Source organism: Laetiporus sulphureus (assembly GCF_001632365.1).
Source record: "Laetiporus sulphureus 93-53 unplaced genomic scaffold LAESUscaffold_13, whole genome shotgun sequence".
NCBI lineage: Eukaryota > Fungi > Basidiomycota > Agaricomycetes > Polyporales > Laetiporaceae > Laetiporus > Laetiporus sulphureus.
The window spans coordinates 5,336-24,036 of record NW_024468522.1 but is presented as its reverse complement, the minus strand read 5'-3'; the positions used below and the strand labels follow the sequence as shown (position 1 = coordinate 24,036).

The 18,701-nt window shown below is 49.2% G+C and overlaps 6 protein-coding genes across 6 annotated transcripts; 5 read left to right on the top strand and 1 right to left on the bottom strand.

Annotated features, from left to right (window-relative positions):
- Window positions 1–1,763: 1,763 nt before the first annotated feature.
- Window positions 1,764–2,664, bottom strand: LAESUDRAFT_770907 (uncharacterized protein; the record flags this gene model as incomplete). Its single annotated transcript, XM_040913789.1, has 6 exons — window positions 1,764–1,896; window positions 1,922–2,041; window positions 2,078–2,199; window positions 2,257–2,328; window positions 2,383–2,447; window positions 2,511–2,664. 6 exons carry the CDS (start codon window positions 2,662–2,664, stop codon window positions 1,764–1,766), a joined length of 666 nt encoding a protein of 221 aa, XP_040765567.1.
- A 430-nt stretch (window positions 2,665–3,094) lies between these two features.
- LAESUDRAFT_757973 (uncharacterized protein) lies at window positions 3,095–3,573 on the top strand (the record flags this gene model as incomplete). Its single annotated transcript, XM_040912390.1, has 2 exons — window positions 3,095–3,248; window positions 3,308–3,573. The coding sequence occupies 2 exons, from the start codon at window positions 3,095–3,097 to the stop codon at window positions 3,571–3,573; spliced, it is 420 nt and encodes a 139-aa protein (XP_040765566.1).
- Window positions 3,574–3,867: 294 nt separating this feature from the next.
- LAESUDRAFT_757972 (P-loop containing nucleoside triphosphate hydrolase protein) lies at window positions 3,868–8,450 on the top strand (the record flags this gene model as incomplete). The annotated part of the gene is made up of 24 exons (XM_040912389.1): window positions 3,868–3,963; window positions 4,020–4,043; window positions 4,101–4,110; window positions 4,167–4,279; window positions 4,349–4,415; window positions 4,478–4,550; window positions 4,930–5,035; window positions 5,105–5,276; window positions 5,340–5,427; window positions 5,481–5,515; window positions 5,568–5,680; window positions 5,740–5,764; window positions 5,827–5,924; window positions 6,684–6,709; window positions 6,741–6,801; window positions 6,857–6,946; window positions 7,122–7,207; window positions 7,260–7,337; window positions 7,396–7,402; window positions 7,451–7,519; window positions 7,569–7,828; window positions 7,879–7,951; window positions 8,014–8,287; window positions 8,338–8,450. The coding sequence occupies 24 exons, from the start codon at window positions 3,868–3,870 to the stop codon at window positions 8,448–8,450; spliced, it is 2,157 nt and encodes a 718-aa protein (XP_040765565.1).
- A 274-nt stretch (window positions 8,451–8,724) lies between these two features.
- LAESUDRAFT_757971 (uncharacterized protein) lies at window positions 8,725–9,321 on the top strand (the record flags this gene model as incomplete). Its single annotated transcript, XM_040912388.1, has 1 exon — window positions 8,725–9,321. The coding sequence occupies one exon, from the start codon at window positions 8,725–8,727 to the stop codon at window positions 9,319–9,321; it is 597 nt and encodes a 198-aa protein (XP_040765564.1).
- Window positions 9,322–10,681: 1,360 nt separating this feature from the next.
- LAESUDRAFT_770896 (uncharacterized protein) lies at window positions 10,682–14,993 on the top strand (the record flags this gene model as incomplete). Its single annotated transcript, XM_040913788.1, has 13 exons — window positions 10,682–10,807; window positions 10,966–11,164; window positions 11,221–11,322; window positions 11,380–11,567; window positions 11,614–11,719; window positions 11,768–11,826; window positions 11,885–11,911; window positions 11,955–11,978; window positions 12,026–12,107; window positions 12,132–12,397; window positions 12,420–12,659; window positions 14,255–14,361; window positions 14,813–14,993. 13 exons carry the CDS (start codon window positions 10,682–10,684, stop codon window positions 14,991–14,993), a joined length of 1,707 nt encoding a protein of 568 aa, XP_040765563.1.
- Window positions 14,994–16,941: 1,948 nt separating this feature from the next.
- Window positions 16,942–18,293, top strand: LAESUDRAFT_757969 (uncharacterized protein; the record flags this gene model as incomplete). Its single annotated transcript, XM_040912387.1, has 4 exons — window positions 16,942–16,969; window positions 17,023–17,473; window positions 17,769–17,898; window positions 17,961–18,293. 4 exons carry the CDS (start codon window positions 16,942–16,944, stop codon window positions 18,291–18,293), a joined length of 942 nt encoding a protein of 313 aa, XP_040765562.1.
- Window positions 18,294–18,701: the final 408 nt, after the last annotated feature.

Here is an 18,701-nt window from a genome sequence, read left to right as displayed (position 1 = left end):
CAGTTTGTCCAGAAGAGTTCTTCGTCTTCTTGATATAACTGAGCAAGACGTTCCTAGTAAGCGTTTTCTATCCACTCGTGAACTGGATCAATTATTTCGATGTCTGTTTCAATGAGTCGAAAAGGTGTGTGCAGGGTAACTCGATGTTCGATGTCAACCGGATAATGATAAAGCGGGATGGATCGCTCTGATAGTAGGGGTTGATAGATGAAGTACCCCATGCACACTAGATGATGATAAAGGTCAGTGATGTAGTGTTCGGCCACGTAGTTTCTGAATACAAAACTGACTTGATACCGGGGCATGAAACGGCTGATACGGTAGTACAAAAATATTACTGGTCCTAGTATGGCCAGTAGCACGACTCCTTCTCGAACCTCACAATGTCTCGTCCTACGTGCTCCTGCTCCTTGTTGATTCCTCTAAACGAAATCTTTCCTAATCCCATGCAAAGCTTGATAGTGATGCGCCTGTCGACGAATGTAAAGTTGTCACCTCGTCCAATCCTCTCGTTTAGTGCTCCTAGATGTTGTAGAATGCGATCGCGACACTGGATCTGTTCCTCTGTGAACTTGGCAGCGATATGGGGCTGCTGCAAGACCTTGTAATGCTGAATAGTAGCATGTACAGTCAGTGCGATGTTTTCGGGGAGCGTGCCTTTGGGATTTTCGTGGATCCCACGCAGATGATAGTCCTGAGAGAGTGCGAAGGTGAGGACGGCAGTGGCGTCAGCGTTAGACCACCAAAAAGGTTTGTAAATGGGGACGGATGGGTCAGATGCGTCTTTGGGAATTGCTTCAGCCCACGAGCTGACCTTAGAGCAAAGCTTCTGTAGGTCTGAGCGAGGGTCATTGGGCTTTGCTCAGAGTAGGTTGCTTGCCGTTAGGCGAGTAGTGCGACGGGGATCGCGTTGGTAAGGGTGGTAGTGTCCGTTGGGCGGTACGATACCGTTATGCACTTGAGGCGCTTTACCGGTCGATGCAGCGCTGTTCCTTTTGAAGGAAGAGAGCAGCTTAGGTGGTAGAGGTGAAGTGGAATGGTATGAAGGAAGTGGTGTGGAAAAAGTAGCCCTGTCCTGGGCGGATGTATCTTTGAGCAAAAATGTGCAGCTACCAGTGTTAGACACTTGGTAGGGGCGTAAAAGGTCAGTCTTATTCTAATATCACGGCACGCCGATGACAAAGATAGACAACCAAATATAGAGTCCCCTTGAGGACATCCTGGCTAAGAGCCAACAGCGACGAGCTGTGGCGATACGACATGCCCACTGATGAGGCCTGATAGCTGGTCACAGAGCAAGACTTACTGGTGAGGCTAGAGGTGCTATCACACAAGTGAGAATGCAATAGGATGTATAGCACACTGAGAGTGTCTGGTAAGACCCCTCTGTGATGGTAGTGGTGGATGAAGGAGAATAAGACTGAGGTCTCCTCCTTGTCTCGCTGGTCCTTATATACATGATTGCTATGCTACTGTACAGTACTACCTAAGCGAGTCACACGCTATCCTACTGGTCAGTGCTACAATCATACGAAATGTCCCAATTATCCTAATTGGCTGCCTTATAATAACCCACGGAGACGGAGCTCCTCCTGAGCACGCAATATGGTGTCATGGTGATTGCGACATATGACGCCATGCCGAGGAGTTCGGTGTCACGTGATAATGCTGAGAGAGATCCAAGGTCACGTGACTTCTTGTGCGACGAGAAATGATAAAAAATGATATGCTCCTTAATAGCATTTGTTCCTATAATGACTTTGTCAGGTAAAACTGTGACAGGTAGGCTGCTGGTGGTCCGGTGGAAGAGTGAGTCGGTAACGACCAATGATGGACAATGGACTCGAGCGAGTTTCAGCTCCATTTGGATGGCTGCTGCGATAAGTGACCCAAAGGCTGTATTAGATGCGATAGAGCTCACTGGTGGCTGTCGAGCATCTGCCGCTTTCCGTTGTCATTTCTGATATCTGAAGATGTCCCATGCTCATATTGAGCAGAATGTCGTAACTGCTCATTCTCTGTCTGTAGGTCCTCAACCGTCCTAAATGTGCACGCTAAAATAAGAACAACAGTAAACATGCATGAGTGGTACCTTCTCAGATTGTTGTGTTCTTTCATGAGCTGTGTCAAAAGTGATTTTTGATGGCTAGACTTCTCCTTATAATGTTGGACAAGCGAAGCGAGCGTATCCATCTGGAACTATCGAAATATCATTGATTATGGGCATCTGATGTGTTCTATAGTAAACAAGCTCACTCTGGTGGCAAAGGTGATGCTATCCAGTGCTGAAGGTGCTGATCTGAACCAGTCCAACATGGGCAGCTCCATCTGGTCAAAATGAACAGAGTTTAGGATAACATTTCATAATCTGTGGTAACATACATCCCGTTGCAAAGGCATCAACTGAATGCCCTGCTCCGCACATTGAGCACAGCTCTGGTCAGCATCTATGAGAAACAAGTCGATCAATCAACAGCACGAGGTTGATACATTCAATCAAAACCACTTACTGAGATGGTTATTGCATATTACATATCCACATTCTGCAAGCCAAAATGGGACAGAAGGGGCCCCAGCCTTTGCAGGAAATGGCAAATGGCATTGAGAGCAACTGACAAATTTCCAGAAGTCGATTTCGTAGGTCGACACTGATGTATGGGACATTGTTATGGACTGTTGAGTTTGCCAGTATCCGGGGAGCGATGATGATGGAGCGGCAAGAAGAGCTCAGCCTAGGTATGCCGAGCTCCCTAATTAGCATTAATATATATATATAAATACAATTTTGTAATATTATGTAATGTTGCTGGTGGCACAGCGTGCGAATGTCAGCTGATGTCTTACATTTTTGGCAAAGGTTTGCCAATGTAGTATTTAAATGGCAAATTGTGCACATTCGCAGCCAAAGTCGTTTGGAAAATACCTTTGTTATTTGGAATTTGTCACTTGGGTGGGGTGCCAAGTTGGCACGGTCAGCGCCAGGTCCTCCAGATATGTTGACGTCACATGCTCGACGTGTCATGATCAGTGCAGACGATGCGCCATAATCCATTCCTGATCATTCTTCCTTGTTTCTCCCCCACTTTTCTACTCAATGAATCGAGAGAACTTTGCAAGTGTCACAGATGCCTACGGTCTAGACGAGCTCGACTACAATGAATATCTGGACAATCCTGACGTTGGGCTTTCTTATTCAGCGAGTGCCGGTGCAGGTCTCGAGGACATAGACATTCTCATGGAAGAAATCGGTGACTATATGCACCCCACATCTCATTCAGCACATGCATGATTTCTCACCTCTCTCCAGAAGAGGCTTTGTCTTCCCCATTCTCTCCAGAGGGTGTTCGATCCCGGAATGCTCAGTACACCATTCCGAGATTTACACGCAACCCTGGTCCCCAGACTCTATTAGACTATGATGACATCTCTGAATACGATGATGTGGAGCTGTATCAAGCATTCGAACCTCAGTTCCAGCCAGATGTGCATTTCACTGGCTCGTCGAGCTACGGACCTCCGACGCTTAGCCAGTGCCCATTTGCAACACACTCAGATAAGAGTGTTCCAGCATAGATGTTGGCATACTTTGTTCACATCAGGGTTCAGTACCTAGATTTTCATTTCACCAAATGGTCCCCCCTGGCGTTTTATCTGCACATAATACCCATCCTCCCATGATCCCCGGTTTGTTGTCTACAAGTGATCGATTGGCCCCTCATGCAAATGAGGTTCCTCATGACAACCATTGTGACCCAGCCAGAGGGTCAAATCTGTGAGATGCACACAGCATTCCACTGTGTCCTGTGTCAAAATTGCATGAGTGTGCCAGTTATCGGTCTCCTGTCCCCGAGGGTCTGATGCATATACATGCCTTCCTTGCCGAACTCCGCTGCAGCTGACATGTATCGGTCATTGTTCAAGTTCGGCATCTTCAACGCAGTCCAGTCGAGCTGTTTCCACAAAGTGAGTTCTCCTTTGTGGGTACAAATGTACTCCACCAATCACAGACCTGCTATTAGGTCATAGATACAGACGAAAATATGGTGCGTGGTTTTTTTTGGATTGATCCGTGTTGCTTATTACATTTTGCGCTTTCACAGGTCATTAGCGGTGAGCGCGTTTGAATTTGCTCCAATCTTATGGTCTCACATCGGGGCCATCCACAGCACCTACGGGGAGTGGGAAAACAGTGCTCTTCGAGCTCGCGATCATCCGCATGCTTACGCAGGTGGGTGGGAATACAAAGACGTCTAAGTGCATCTACGTAGCTCCCACAAAGGTAAGCGAAGACACGAATGCATGATGAGGGTCGCGCCTGTGAGCTTGTATTCACAATATCAGTTTTCAGACACAGGTGCTTTGCTCTGAGAAGTGCAGAGATTGGACCACGAAATTCCAGCCATTGGGTGTGGATTGTGAGTGCACTCTCACTGTAATATGGTGCCCTCACGTGCTCTGCTGACCAGCTGTGAATCAGGCTGCCAGCTGACAGGAGATATCGTGCACTTCAGAAAGAGTGCATGGGGAAGCACACGAGATGCTACTATCATGTGCGTGCATGGCAGCTTATCTATGATGTTGCGACTGACATATTTGTCTGGATACTCAGTGTCACAACGGTCAGAGGTTCCGTTCTGCAATATCAGCTCATTGTATGACCAGTGTCTGCAGGGTGAAAAGTGGGACAGCTTAACTCGCAACTGGTCAGCATGCATGTGAGCACAAAGAATGCAGCCCCATTAAATGATGTTATCTGCAGGAGCGATCATCAACGGATCCTGTCACAAATTCAGCTTTTTCTCATTGATAAAGTAAGCAATGTCATGATGAAATGAAACCGACTGACGTCTGGACCTCCCAGGTGCAAATTTTAAATGAGCACCGTGGGAGCACATTGAAAGTAATTATTTCATGTATGAAGATTCGTAGATCCTCTGTACGTCTTGTGGTGGTGTCTGCCACTGTCCTGAACATCAAGGATGTGGCCAGCTGGATCAGTAATGGAACTCCCAATGGCTCTGCTACCATAAAGAAGGTATGTATTTGTCAAGGGTATTCGTGCCGTGGTGGTGAATCGCTATTGATATGGATGCTATCATGATAGTTTGGAGAGGAACACCGGCCATGCAAGCTATCAAAGTTCATGTATGAGATACCGCAGAAGAGAGAACAGAACGACTTTGTATTCCAGAGGACACTCGATTACCACTTGTATGACATTCTCCAGCAACATTCTGCCAACAAGCCAATGCTGGTATTTTGCTCGACTCGCACAGGTTTGTTAGCTGACTCTGGGCTGAGATTTTCCAGCACTCATCTGATGTGTTCATCATCGTTAGGCGTGATGATGACCACAAAACAGATCTTGAAAAACTACGAAAATGTTTCGCATAACAAGCAGACATTACCTTGGCTTAAACCTCCTAGGTTTGTTCGTTTGACGGGCTTTGACATCAACTCACATATCTTTATTGCCATAGCATCAAGGCAAAGTTCGAAAATAGGGAGCTGAGAGGTGAGGCATACAAGTGTGACTGGCCAATTTTGTCTTAGTGACTTTTGTGCAGAGCTTGCAGTATGCAGGATAGGTGTTCACCATGGGGGCATGAGCATGGATGATCATCAGACAATTGAAGAACTATACATCAAGAAAATAATAAGGGTAGTTGTTTCGACGTCTGTAAGTCAAGAAGTTGCATGTGTTGTCTGTTCACGAGATTATTTGATGCGCGCAACTAGACCTTGGCGGTCGGCGTCAACCTGCGTACGTATGTCATTTGGACTGCTTTTTTCCTATGCTGAACAACCAGATAATTCGCATTATAGCTGCGCATACGGTCATGATCAAGGGTGTCAAGGTCTTCCGGAACAATACCTGTCAGGAGTACTCAGATCTGGACATCATGCAGATGATGGGTCATGCAGTGCGTGTGGTCATAGCCTATCCATATTTGATGGTCCAGTGATTCCAACACCTTCATGTCACTCTGCTGTGCATTCATCAGGGCTGACCTCAATTTGGTGCGCATTGTCGTATTGTATCCTTTGCAGACCCACTTATGCATTGATTATCGAAGACAAGGAAGATATCACTATCATCATGTGTGATGCTGATTTAGAGGCAAAGTACAAAGCTCTGGTGCAAGGGACGCAAGGTAACATGGTTCTGGAGAGTTGTCTGCACCTGAACCTCTCAGAGCACATCAACTTAGAAGTGGGACTCAGGACGATAACAGATCTTGATATGGCTAAGGAGTGGCTGCGCAACTCATTCCTTTATTGTAGCGTATGAAAAAATCCAGAATGCTATGCAATTGGGAAGGCCAACAATCAGATGTGGCAACAAACAATTGATGACATGGTCACCCGGAGCATCATCAGACTTCAGGATACCGGATTAGTCACCTATTCTGAGCATGAAGATGGTCAGTTGTGTTTCACGGAGTTTGGCAATATCATGAGAAAGACGAGTAGTGATGCTTTCTGACATGTTGTTTTCTGATGGAGTCTCTCCTCAGTTCTACGTGAAGCAGTCAACCATATGATTTATTAATGAATGGACAGCACTATCACTGACTCATATCCAGATGAAGCTCATCCTCAAGCTGCTAAACCGTGCCACCATCAGAGACATTGTCCATACTGTTGTCCATGTCTGGTGCAAATACTGATGCTCAATACAGCTTGAGGCAATCACGAGTGCAGAAGAGTTAGTATTTGATTCTGATGTGCCATAACAGCACCGTCGAATGCGATTTTGTTAGATTCTCAGACATCGGGCTTCGCGGTGGTGAGAAAGGGGTTAGTAGTTGCTCGCTATGAGCGATGTATCTGCAATTGACATCTCGGCCCCCAGGTGTATGACAAATTGCACGTACACAAAGATATTCGATATCAGATCAAGAAGATCGAGAAACCGGCGGACAAGATCTTCGTGTTGATACAGGTTGGTCTCAACACTTCTCAACAGAAGTAGTGATTTATGTCCTTTTCCAGGTCGTTCTGGGCTGCATGAGTGAATACACGTACCACGATAACAATACACCCGTAGAAGCATTTGCAATTTTCTGAGACAGTGTGCAAATTGCAAAAGGTGAGCGCTGATCTAACTGTTGCCTCAGCTTAATTCTTACCTTGTTTGGCCAGCTATCGTGGAGGTGGCGATTGTGACGAAGGCAGGCAGTTTACTCAAGAGTGGCCTTGAGGTGTCCGTCATCCGATCTGCATCCTGTGTCCTATTTTCTCACTGGTTTACACAGAATGCGCTGTTTCAATGCTAAGGCCTGGGAAGATCGGTACATGGTCATGCGGCAAGTCGAGCGCATCGGCGAGAAATCGTGCATGCTCATATTTTTTTTCCTTCTAACCCAACTACGCTGACAGTTTATCCACCAGTCTCAAGGTTTGTCATATCCTCATAAGCAGCTGAGGGCATCATTCATGAGAACAGGTACTTGTGAAGCACAATATCACCAGCATCGACGTGCTACGAAAGCAAGACCAGCTGTGCCTGGAAGCTGTATAACATCTCTTGAAACCATGTGTCCAGTTGCTGACTTGGATTTTAGCTGCTCAATCATCGGCCACCTTTTGGCCTCGAGGTACTTGCTGCCATGCAGCAGTTTCCTCAGTATACATTGCAAATCAGTGAAGTTGCCATATCCAGTCATGGAGACAAGAAGCCCTTGGAGGTCGAAATACTTGTTGACTGTGGGTTGCTCAATGGCACAGTGATTAAGCCGAAGAATGTCAAGACCAGGGAGGTGGACATGACAATGGTGCTCATCTTGACTTCGGACCTTGACATCATGGACTTTCGACGGTACCCGTGAGCCCTGACATTTCGGCTAATTCATTTGTTCCTGAGAGACATGTCAGGATGGAAGAACTGAAGGAAACCAAGAGGATCACGGTCAGTGTCCAGCTAACGAAGCCCAGCCAGTCGATCACTGTGTGCATCAGCTCAGTACGATCTTATGTGTTCCCATGCTCAGAATGTTTACGAGGTGATAGGAAACCATTGCTGGTGTGGCTGTGACCGAATGCTACAAGCTCAATGTTGGCACGAAGTACTACCCTAACATGCTCACGAGCGGAACGAACTTCATGGTAGAATTGTTGTCGCCTGTCTCCGAGGCATATAAATCCAATCATTATGCAACCACGAAGGATTTCCTGCTGTACGGCCTCGAGGACAATGTTGACTTCTGGAACATGGGCCCAGACGATGAGGATTCCGTAGAGGTGGAGTTACCGACAGCCAAATTGAAGCCACCGCCAGCCATTAGTAGCGAGTTCAACCATCAGTCTTTTGATCTGTCATTGACAATTCCTCAGAGCCCGCTGCTACCCAGGCCAATGTCTTCAAGCACTGTGAGGAGCAACAGAAGACGAGTGCCAAGATTGCTCCTCGTAACACTATGGCAACGATGCAAAACAGGCACAAATGACTACCAAATGGCAACTATGAGTAGGTTCAATCGTCATGTTGTGTTATGATCTATCTAGCATGCATGCTGTGCAGATGCAACCATAAGTGCAAAGACAAGAGAAATTGCCGCCATGTCTGGTGCGTGTTAACTCTATTTTCGTGGGGTCAATGTTTCTAAGTGGTCTTCAAGCTGCCATGAAGGTCTGCCAAAACCCCCTCCAATGTTGAAGAAGTGAATCGAAGCTCTGTGCAATGAAGAGAGCATCCAAAGCAAGCTCGAGAAGTTCACAGTCATGTCCGATAAGGGCTCGCGATGCACGGACTCTTCAAAGCCTAAGGCGACAACCAAGGTCAAGTCAAAGCCATGGGATAAGGTGGACGCTCAGCTGAAGCGCTTCGACGCTCTGCACGAAAAGACTAATGTCAAGGTGAATCTGAAATTATCTTCAGGGCAGCGCATCAAACTCGACAAATCTCTGAATACTTACGGGGAAGGGCTCAAGGGATGGTCTATCAGCTCTGGCTTGAGGTCTCTACGCATGGACAACAAGGCTGATACTGGCGACGATGTCATCTCTATTGATGACTCAGATAATGACTCAGACCTCCCAGAGCCTAGTGACGTATTGAACTCCTTTGGTGACGTATTGAGCTCCTTTGGTGATGGAGAGCGGAAGGGATGTGATGTCGCAATTCCTTCTAATGATACCACGCACTATTCTAACTTGGAAGTCAACGCTGCATTACGAGATACTCCCTTATATGACAATGAGAATATCAGATGTATGAATACTGGTTCTTCTATGCCACAAGCTTATGATAACTCTCCTCACACCGAAAACTGGCTCTGGAATACTCCAGCTTTGAAGGGGCAGAAGCAAAAAAAGTGAAGCCAATGAATCGCCTACCAATCACAAGTGCGCTAAGTTGGAACCCACACAACATGACAAAATGTTCAGAAGGCCACCTGCCAGCCCCACGCAATGAAAAGTATGTGTCGTTGAGATATGCGTATGAACATTTTGAATGTTCACGACAGTGGTCGCAGATTGACAAGGGTAAGCAGAAGGCAGAGCTGCTATTCTTGGATTCTTCCTCCGATGAGCATGGTCCTTCGGGCTGGCAGCAGGATGTGGAGGTGAAACAAGGCTCTCCTTGTCACTTTCAAGCTCCAGGTGATGAACCATTTGAGCTAGATCTTAATCTCTTCGAAATCGTCCTGGACACGTCTTCCTCGAAGACTTTGGCAACCTCTTGCAGTGCGTCCTATGAACAGTTACCTTTGACAGGCAAGCAATTCATCAATGATGCCATCAAGACACGTCTCGCTCACAGTGACATAGAGGTCGAGCTGCAAGCTTTGCATTCAATGACGAAACTCAGGAGGAGAATAGCTTTCAGAAGGATTTGAGGAGCTAGAGCTTGTGGCAATGTCCCTCTGTTGTCAGCATCTGCAACTATGTTCATAAGCGGCTGCTGTTGACTGCTATTGTCACTGCTTGACTTTGTTAACATCGTCTGTCTCTCGCTGTTCGTTGTGTGGCTGTTTGTCACACCTGAAACCATTTTTTTGTGTGAAAGGCTGAACTATCCGTACGAATCCTACATGCACAGTTCATCCCCCTATTGTATCTTATTGTTTCTCCTCTGTATATATATCGCAGACAAACATTCTTTGTGTTTCTACTCCATCGCTCTTGACATGTTCAAAACCACCGTCGGGCGTATCCACTGGTCATTCGGACCTGGGCATGGCCACGAACATGACCTGTGGGACCGTAAATCTCCCACGCTGAGACCATCAATGGGCTGCGACACGAAGGGTGTGAAGCCCTCGTGATCTGTCACACCCTGGGTCGGCTCCCTCCTCCTGTGGGCTCCTTATTCACCCCCTCTCTTCCTCTCTCAGGCACCTCCCTCCTACCATGCACTTCTCACCTACAAGCTCGCCATTCCGGCTACAACTTGACTGTGCTGATCCTATGCTGGCTACGACTTACAGCTGTATGGCTCACTCGACCATGCTGATTTAAGCTGGCTACGACTTATTCTGGCTATGACTTGCTCGACTGTGCTGATATCCATGCTGGCTACCCTATGCTGGCTACGACTTACCCGTACCTGGTTGCGACTCACGGGTGCAGCCTACAGTCGACTCAATCGACTCACCTTCAACTATCATCACCCATCAGTCCTTGCTTCTGCTCTACACATTTCCCACCCATCCCTGTGAAATAAGCACTGCACACCATGTCCATAGAAGAGAGCATCAGCCTGGAGGAGACAAACAAGATTCATATCTCCCTCGGCCTCAAGCCTCTGACCGACGATAGCGCTTCTGTGGATGACAGGGAGAAGCAAGCAGAGGAAAACTATGTGAAGCAACGAGAGAAGGAATCAAAAGAGCGGGAAGCAAAGGAATATAGGAGAATATTTTGAAGTGAGTGTACTTCTTTCTCGATGGGTGAGATGGCTACTTCTACCTTCCATTGGGTGACCAGGCCCATGCGCATCATCAGCGGAGATACTTATAGGACCGTCTGTCTAGGGTGAGAAATCGCCAGGAGCTCAATGCAAAGCTAAAAGGTTCCGCTCTCGGTAATGCCGACGGCGATGTAGACGACACTTTGAAGGGGATCAAGAAGAGCAAGAAGAGGGATAAAGAGCTTGCTAGGAAGAGGCAGGAGGAGCTTGAGGACATGGGCAAGGCATTTCAAGAAGACTGCACAGAAAGTGAGTTGTTATGCACTATGCTCGCTGTGTCATGTCCAAGAAGTGCTGTTTGTCAGAGAACCTCGCTGGCTTGAGAGTCAGCCATGACTTCGAAGGCATGGACGAAGGCAAAGCACATATATCAACACTGAAAGACAGCCGGATCCTCGACAATGAAGGTTTGTCATTCACGTGCATTGGAACCTGTGGCATACTAGCGTGTGATGGATGAACAGAGGATGAGCTGCAGAGCCTAGAAATGGCTGAGCACGAGTGCATGAAGAAGAAGAAGAAGCTTAAGATAAAGAGGTGGGACTACACTGGTTATAGTAATGAGAAGTTCACTCCTGGTGCAGCTGGTATGAAGCAGTCATTGCTGTTCAAATACGATGATTTCCTAGAGGGCCTGAAAGAGACTATATGTGTAATGATTCTCTCCCCATTTTCGCACCTTATCCACTATCTCTTAGGGATTTCAGTTAGGCACGAACATCACCTCTGCTCAGTCTAGACGTGATGAGCGGGAGCAGGCAGCTGCCACTGTGAATAAGTTCTTACTCTCTATGAACTACGCTAGTAAGTATTTGATGTCCTGATGGGACGGAAACTCAATGGTAAATGTAGAGAATATTGAATCGGAAGATTGCCTCAAAGAAGGGGACATCGGGTTTCAGAAGCCTAAAGTGAGTATTCGATTGATGTTCATCATCTCATTGCTAACAGATTCGCAATCTTACTTAGACAAAGAAGAAGAAGGCTTCTCGTCGAGTCCCGACGGAGGATCACGACATTCCTCAATGGTGATGATCAGATGCAGGTAGACAAGAAGCCGATTGTCCCACGACCTCATAATTGGACACAAATTTTGTACATGACAATGAGCTACAAGCAGCTGTTGCCCGTTCGTGCACAAAGAAGTTACAGAAAGCTAAGAAACTGTCTTCAGAGGACATTGCTAGACGAGGTGAGCAGCTCGATAACGTGACAGGTCCTGATGCTGAAGTATCACCATCCATAGTCGCTGAAGAACGCACGAGATCAGAGGTTTTGAACGAGGATGGTGTTATCACTATTGGGGAGGACGGTGATGTGGATGGCGAGAGTGGCTTGACTTTTGACGATACCTCAGAGTTCGTCCGTGCCATTACTTATGAGCCAACCTTGGTCAAGAAGGAACCTCCTGCTGCAACACCAGCACCAGTGCCCATGGAGATTACCAAGCCACGCTCACCATCCGTTGATGTCAAAATGGAGGTTGAGGAGGCCGTGGAAAGAGCTTGAAGCAGGTGAAGTGAGAGTCAAGGAGGAAGAGGATGACGAAGAGATGCTCAATGTGATCGAGAATGCGATCAAGAACACTGAAGCTGCTGAAAAGGCTGCCGCAGAGGGCATGGAGGTCCCTGTTGGTATGCTTACAGAGCAAATGTACAGCGCTGATCTGGCATCTACTTTGAACATCCTGCACCAGCAAGGCATCCTTGCTGCACCTACTTCCGACCAAAAGGAGCGAGACAGGGTACAGCTGCACAAACCATGCCACCAATCCATCTAACTTCTCCCTTCTGAATCCCAACATCCCCATCTGCTACAGTGACTCCACAGTGGACGTCCTCGAGCACGAGCTCCCTGACCAGGCCGCATGACTCGACCCGTGGCTCCAGGCCCTGTGGGAGCCCGAACACCATTTCGGTGACCGCATCTCCATCACCCTTCCCCCCCCCCTCTGACCAAAGAGGGATCTGCAGATTATTTACGTACATTCTTTTTTTCCCTCCTTCATTCCTACATTACCTCGCCCAATTCCCTATGGATCTTCACAGATGGATCCCAGGTAAACACCTCGGCAATGGCCCCACAACACCGGAGAGTGGGTGCAGGTGCGTGTATCATCCATCAGGGGGCCATGAAATATGAGCGGGCATGGGGCTTAGGCCATCACACCAAGGTTTACGATGCTGAATTATATGCTATGGCAGCAGTCGCCAGCCGCTTTGCCAGATTTCTGGTGACTTACCCCATGATCCACTGCATCTACCTCTGTGCAGACAATTGATCCACGCTCTCCAATATCCTGTCGCTGCGCTCGCACAGCGGCCAGCCCTTTTTAATTCGCTTTCAAGCACTTCTGGCTTCCCTCATGAAGTGCTACCCTCTTTTAACTATTTCACTGCTCTGGGTTCCCGGCCACCGTGATGTACTGGGAAACGAGGTGGTGGACCGTCTAGCCAAGGCATTTTTTTTTCATCCTACCCACATTGACGTGGTGCCGGTGCTGGGCATGAGAGCGAGCGACCACCTCCTGGCAAAATGAATTTTGCTTCACTGATCGTCCCACTGCTTTACGTTCTGCTTGGCTACATCAGCCATCTCAAAAGCTGCATCTCGTTTTTGTTACCCATTATTATGAACGTGACGTCGAGGCCAGGTTGACCCAAGCTCTAACCGGCTGCGACTACCTGGCTCCCTATTTCTCATCTCTTTACGGGACTGGAAACACTGCTTGTTATTTTCATGGTGCCCCTGTGTATGTGATCTGACCACTCCTAGCATGCACGAACACATCCTGCTGTGATCCCCCAAGCACGCACATGCCCGGCAGCTGCTCTTCCGCAACCCCAATCCCTCTACCTGGGACCTGAACCGTCTATGGGCCCATTGAACAGGCATCCTTCACCTCACCTCCTTCATTTCTGTAACCTCCTCCTTCATCCTGGATAGTGCACTACTGTCATCTGCAACCATGATTATACTATGAGGGAATATGTAGGCCACGTAGTTGTTGATAGTGCATTATAGTCGCTCATAGTATATTTAAGTTCCAGATGTTTTCTGGTCTCTGTGACCTTCCTCATCCTCACTCACAGTCTGTGCGTTGACACCTCTTCACATGGTTACCACATGTAATTATCCCTCTCAACCGCACATAGCGCGGTCTACAAATAAATGTACAAAACAAAAAGGTACAGCTGCAGCGTGACCTTTGGCTGGCAGACTATCACTGCATGGTCACTCAGCGAGAGCTGAAACGTGCCAAGATGCACGGGGGGAAACAAGGATCAGGCCACACGTGAGTACGAGAACCATCTTCGCGAACGGTAGGTGGCTTGACAGAACTTGGAGTCCTTCAAGAATTACAAGGCGGATGTCAACATCGTGTACTACGATGAGTTTGGACATGAGCTCACGCAAAAGGAGGCTTGGAAGGCACTTTCACACAAGTTCCATGGCTAGAGCTCTGGCAGGATGAAGACTTAAAAACGGTTGAAGGAAATCACAGAGGAGAAGAAAAAGAAGGCGATGGCCAGCGGAGACACGCCTTTGAGCATGAAGTTCCAGATTTGACAGGAGAAGGCAGGTCAGGCGCACTGTGTGCTGCCTGTTGGAAACAGAGGGTAAGTTCACTCCATTGTGCAGATATGTGGCCAATCTAATGAACTTCTGTTCAATGCCGTGCCTCAAGCTGCGGGATTTTTCGATGCCCAGCCATTATCAAAGGGCAAGATGAGAAAAGGAACAAAGAAAAGAATGCTGCTAAGTCCTCGATGCCACAGCTCGACTCATCCAGCTCGATGACACTGCCCTCCCCCATGGCCAATGGCAGCCCTACTTTCATGGGTTCCCAACTTTTATGGGTTTCCCGACTGTCATCTCTGGCGCATCGCCCACCAGCACCGGCTCTCCTGCGCCGCGGCCCGGGTTTCCGAGAATCTCTGCAGCAGCAGAGCCCTTCGCATCTTCAAAGGAAGGGACTCCTGTTCCGAGTGACCGCACGAAGCTGGTCATCGGGCTCAGCGTGAAACACAAGGTGGTAGGAGAGGCTGCGAGCTCGCCGCCTCCGAAAAAGTGGTAGATTTTGTGTGAACCATCTCTTGGAGGTTTGAATGGAGTAGATATGTGGACACAGCAGTGTAATGTCAGAGTTGTTCAGTAAACTACTATACAAACTGTGGGTTATACAGGTAGGATGATGTGCAGGTGAATGAAATTCAGACGGTCACAACACTTTTTATTCCCAGGTCCTTGATGACTGCACAATGGCGGTGGTCCAGCCCTGTTTCACTCTCCAAGACTTTAACAAGCGATGCTTGTCCATCATTGGTCCTGCAATGAGTTGATCAGTTGGATGGCATCTGCAGACCGTCGTGAGAGAATGCACCATTACACCACGTGAGCCTCCTTGTCGAGGATCAACTTAATGGTCGTCCACGAGAAGCGGACAAGCGAGGGAAAACCAAATGTCAGGTCCAGCGAGTTCTTGATCCATAGCTTGTGTCTTCGGGTCTACATGGCTCATCGCATTAGCCAATCACCTCGGCATACTTCGAACATTTATCAAATTAATAGCCGCTTCCTAACTCTTTGCTCCATCGTGGTTTTGTCTTCGATACGCCGCTTTCGCCAGCATCGGGTAGGGTCGTGCTCCTCGAAAATCCATCCCTCGACCCATGCATCGTGGGTGACCTTCGCAGCGATACTGGCGGCACCTACGATCTTGAACTTCGAGTCAGCCTTGGCAGTCACTGTGAAGTTGATGTTCAAAAAAATGGGAGGAGAGGTATGCCTCGTAGGTCTTCGTGGGGCCCAACACATCTACATATACCTGTGAGAAGCGTTTCAATATGAAATCGTAAATTTCGCCTGTTAGAAAGATGCGCTTGTGACAGCTGGATACCGCTTTGGAGCATTCCACGGATGAGGATGCTTGTAGCTTGCTCAGACTGATGGTTCAAGTTTGTCGGTGGCCGCCGAATCATATCACTTGAAATAGCTTGAGGACTGATGTGAAGGCATGATGGGCCGGTGGCACTGACAATCTGATGAGACTGGTTACGTAGCTGAGGGCCCGGATGGACCATTCTCTGGATCTGAACACAGGGTCCCCAAGTGCGCATCAGCAGTCAGTGTCTTCGAGTATGACGAAAAACTAGACAGTTCAGAAGCCATGACAGTCAAAGTGGACGTGACCGCCGACCTGCGAACCCAAGATCATCCAGATGCTCTTGATATGCCGCTGGGCAATATGCCACGCCGTATACCATTGGACCAAGAACAGGTCCTCTCCCCGCTTCATCAACGCCCATAATGTGTGGTCCAGGAGCGGTCTATCTATATAACCCGGGCCGAATGTAACATTCGGCCTCCCTCCGTGCGCACCTCCTAGCTCCTCGAGATCATGTCTTATCCTCTTGAAAACAATCTCATTTGAAAGCCCTGCTTCGATTCTCGGGGTTGCAAAAGGGTCGCAATCATTCGACGCAATGGGTCATGCGCGAAAGCTTGCGCAATCAGGTAAGTTTTTGCATTCTGTCAACTGTGACTAGAATATTTCTGAAAACTTGAGCAAGTGCTCTAAATTCTGTTTTTTTTGCGACCCCTATGAATGCATATCCTCCTCATCATATCATTATTTCAAGTATTATCACCGTCCGGTTTGTTTTCTATGCATTGTTCTTTGAGCTCGCTCGATAAGCGCCCGTTCAGCGCGTAGCTGATTTTATTTTTTTCTCGCCGTACATCCACTATCCCCTAGGCGCTGCTTGCGACCTCTCGCTATACCATTCACCTATATGTATGCCAAAAATCTCCACGAACGGAGCCCTTTGCGACCCTCCAGGACCTGTACTTAGATCTGCTCTTGCTGCCGTTTTCACTTCCCAATCGGGGACTCGCGCCTGTTCCCACTTCTCACCTCTCGCCTCTCGCCTCTCTATCTCGGACCTCAGCCTTCCTCACCGCGCATTCCTTGACATTTTCAAGTATCGTACGTGACCTTGAAGGGCGGAGAGGCTGTTGTTCATATGTGCGATCGGACGTTGAGGTCGTCAGGTAAGTTATCATTTCAGACTCGCAAAGCTAACAACATTTTGCTTTTTTACCAGTCTCGACGACCGACCGCACTGTGTTGTTCACGCTGCGGTCTCTAGTCGATCTTTCTCCTCTTTCCTCCTCTGGAAATCCGAGTTGTACTCGGAAATCCACGCACTTTTCAACCTTAGACTTCGATAAGAACGTGGTCGCTCTTCCCCAGCGCGCCGTCTTCGACTTCGCGGCAACTACGAGCATGCCCACACGTACTGAACGGCCACGGTCCTCTCTGTTGCCCACGGCATACGAATGCGAGCCCGCGCTGTCGTTCACCCCGAACCATCGCCCTCCCAGCACCCAACGCGTCAAGCTGTCCATGCAGACCCACCTCATCTGCCGCCCACTCCCTTGCCCGATCACTGTGGCTCACGAATGCTCGAACGCATGCAGGAGATGTCAACCCAGTGGTGGCGGCACTCCAGGAGGAGGGAGGGAAGGTTGGATGGCATTGGATGGGTGCCGTAGGTGAGTCGCGGTTGCCCTGTATCGTGCGTCGCCCCAGGACGCATAGATTTACCTTCCAGTCTCCCCGCCTCTCGTTTGATCAACCCACTGCTGTCTGCCGACCTCGATGGCATGTGCGAATGAGCCTACGTGAGGCATTGTGCACCCGCGCTCCGCGTATCCATTCTCTTCTCGCCCTTCTACAGCGGCCAGGAGCGTGCGCGTGTCCTTCACCACCACGGCACGCGAACTGGCCGCGTTCTCTGTTCGCCACCACTGCCTTCCCAACGCCCGACGTCATGCGCTGATCGTGCAGGCCTGCCACATCTGCCACCCACTCCTCTCCGATCACCACGGCTCTCGAGCGCGCGGACGCTTACAACAGATGGCGACCGGGCGGCGGCACTATAGGAGGAGGGACGGTTAGGTTGGATGGCATTGGACGGGTGCCCCAGATGAGTCTTCCGGTATTGCGCATCGCCCGAGGGCACATATATTGACCTTCTAGACACCTCCGCCCTCGTTCGACCGCCCTCGCGCGCTCTGCCGACTCGACGACTCTCGCATGAGCCCACGCGAGGCATCGTGCGCCCGCGCTTCTCAAATTGCCCCTCTCTTGTCGCCTTACACAGCGACTAGCCGCTCGCTCGTGCGTGCGACCCCCCCCGCGTTCTTCGTTCCTCGCACTGCCTTCCTCACGCCCTACACGATGAGCCGATCGCGCAGGCCTGCCCTATCTGCTGCCCATGCCCTCGCTCGATCAGCACGGCTCACGAGCGCACGGACGCATGCAAGAGATGGCGACACGGCAGCGGCGACACCGCAGGAGGAGGGCAGATAAGATGGACTTTGTGGGTGGGATGCCACAGGTGAGTCCCGGTCGGCCTGTCGCGCGTCGCCTTAGGGCGCATGCGCTCACCTTCCAGACTTCTCCCCCCCTCTCTCGTTCGACCGCCCCAGCAATCCCTGCAGGCTTGGAAGACCTACGCACGAGCCCGGATTTCGCTCAGGCCTGCCCCATCTGCCGCCTACGCCTTCGTCCCTTCACCACGACTCACGAACGCGCAGATACATACGAGATATGACGATGCGTCGGCGGCGACACAAGAGGAGGGCGAGTTGGTTGGAGGGGCGCCGCAGGTGAGTACCAGTCTATTTGTATCGCGCGTCACAGCACGGCGCATGTAGTCAGCGTTACCAGAGCCTCCCCCTCCTTCTCACTCGACCACCCCGACGCGCTCTACCGACC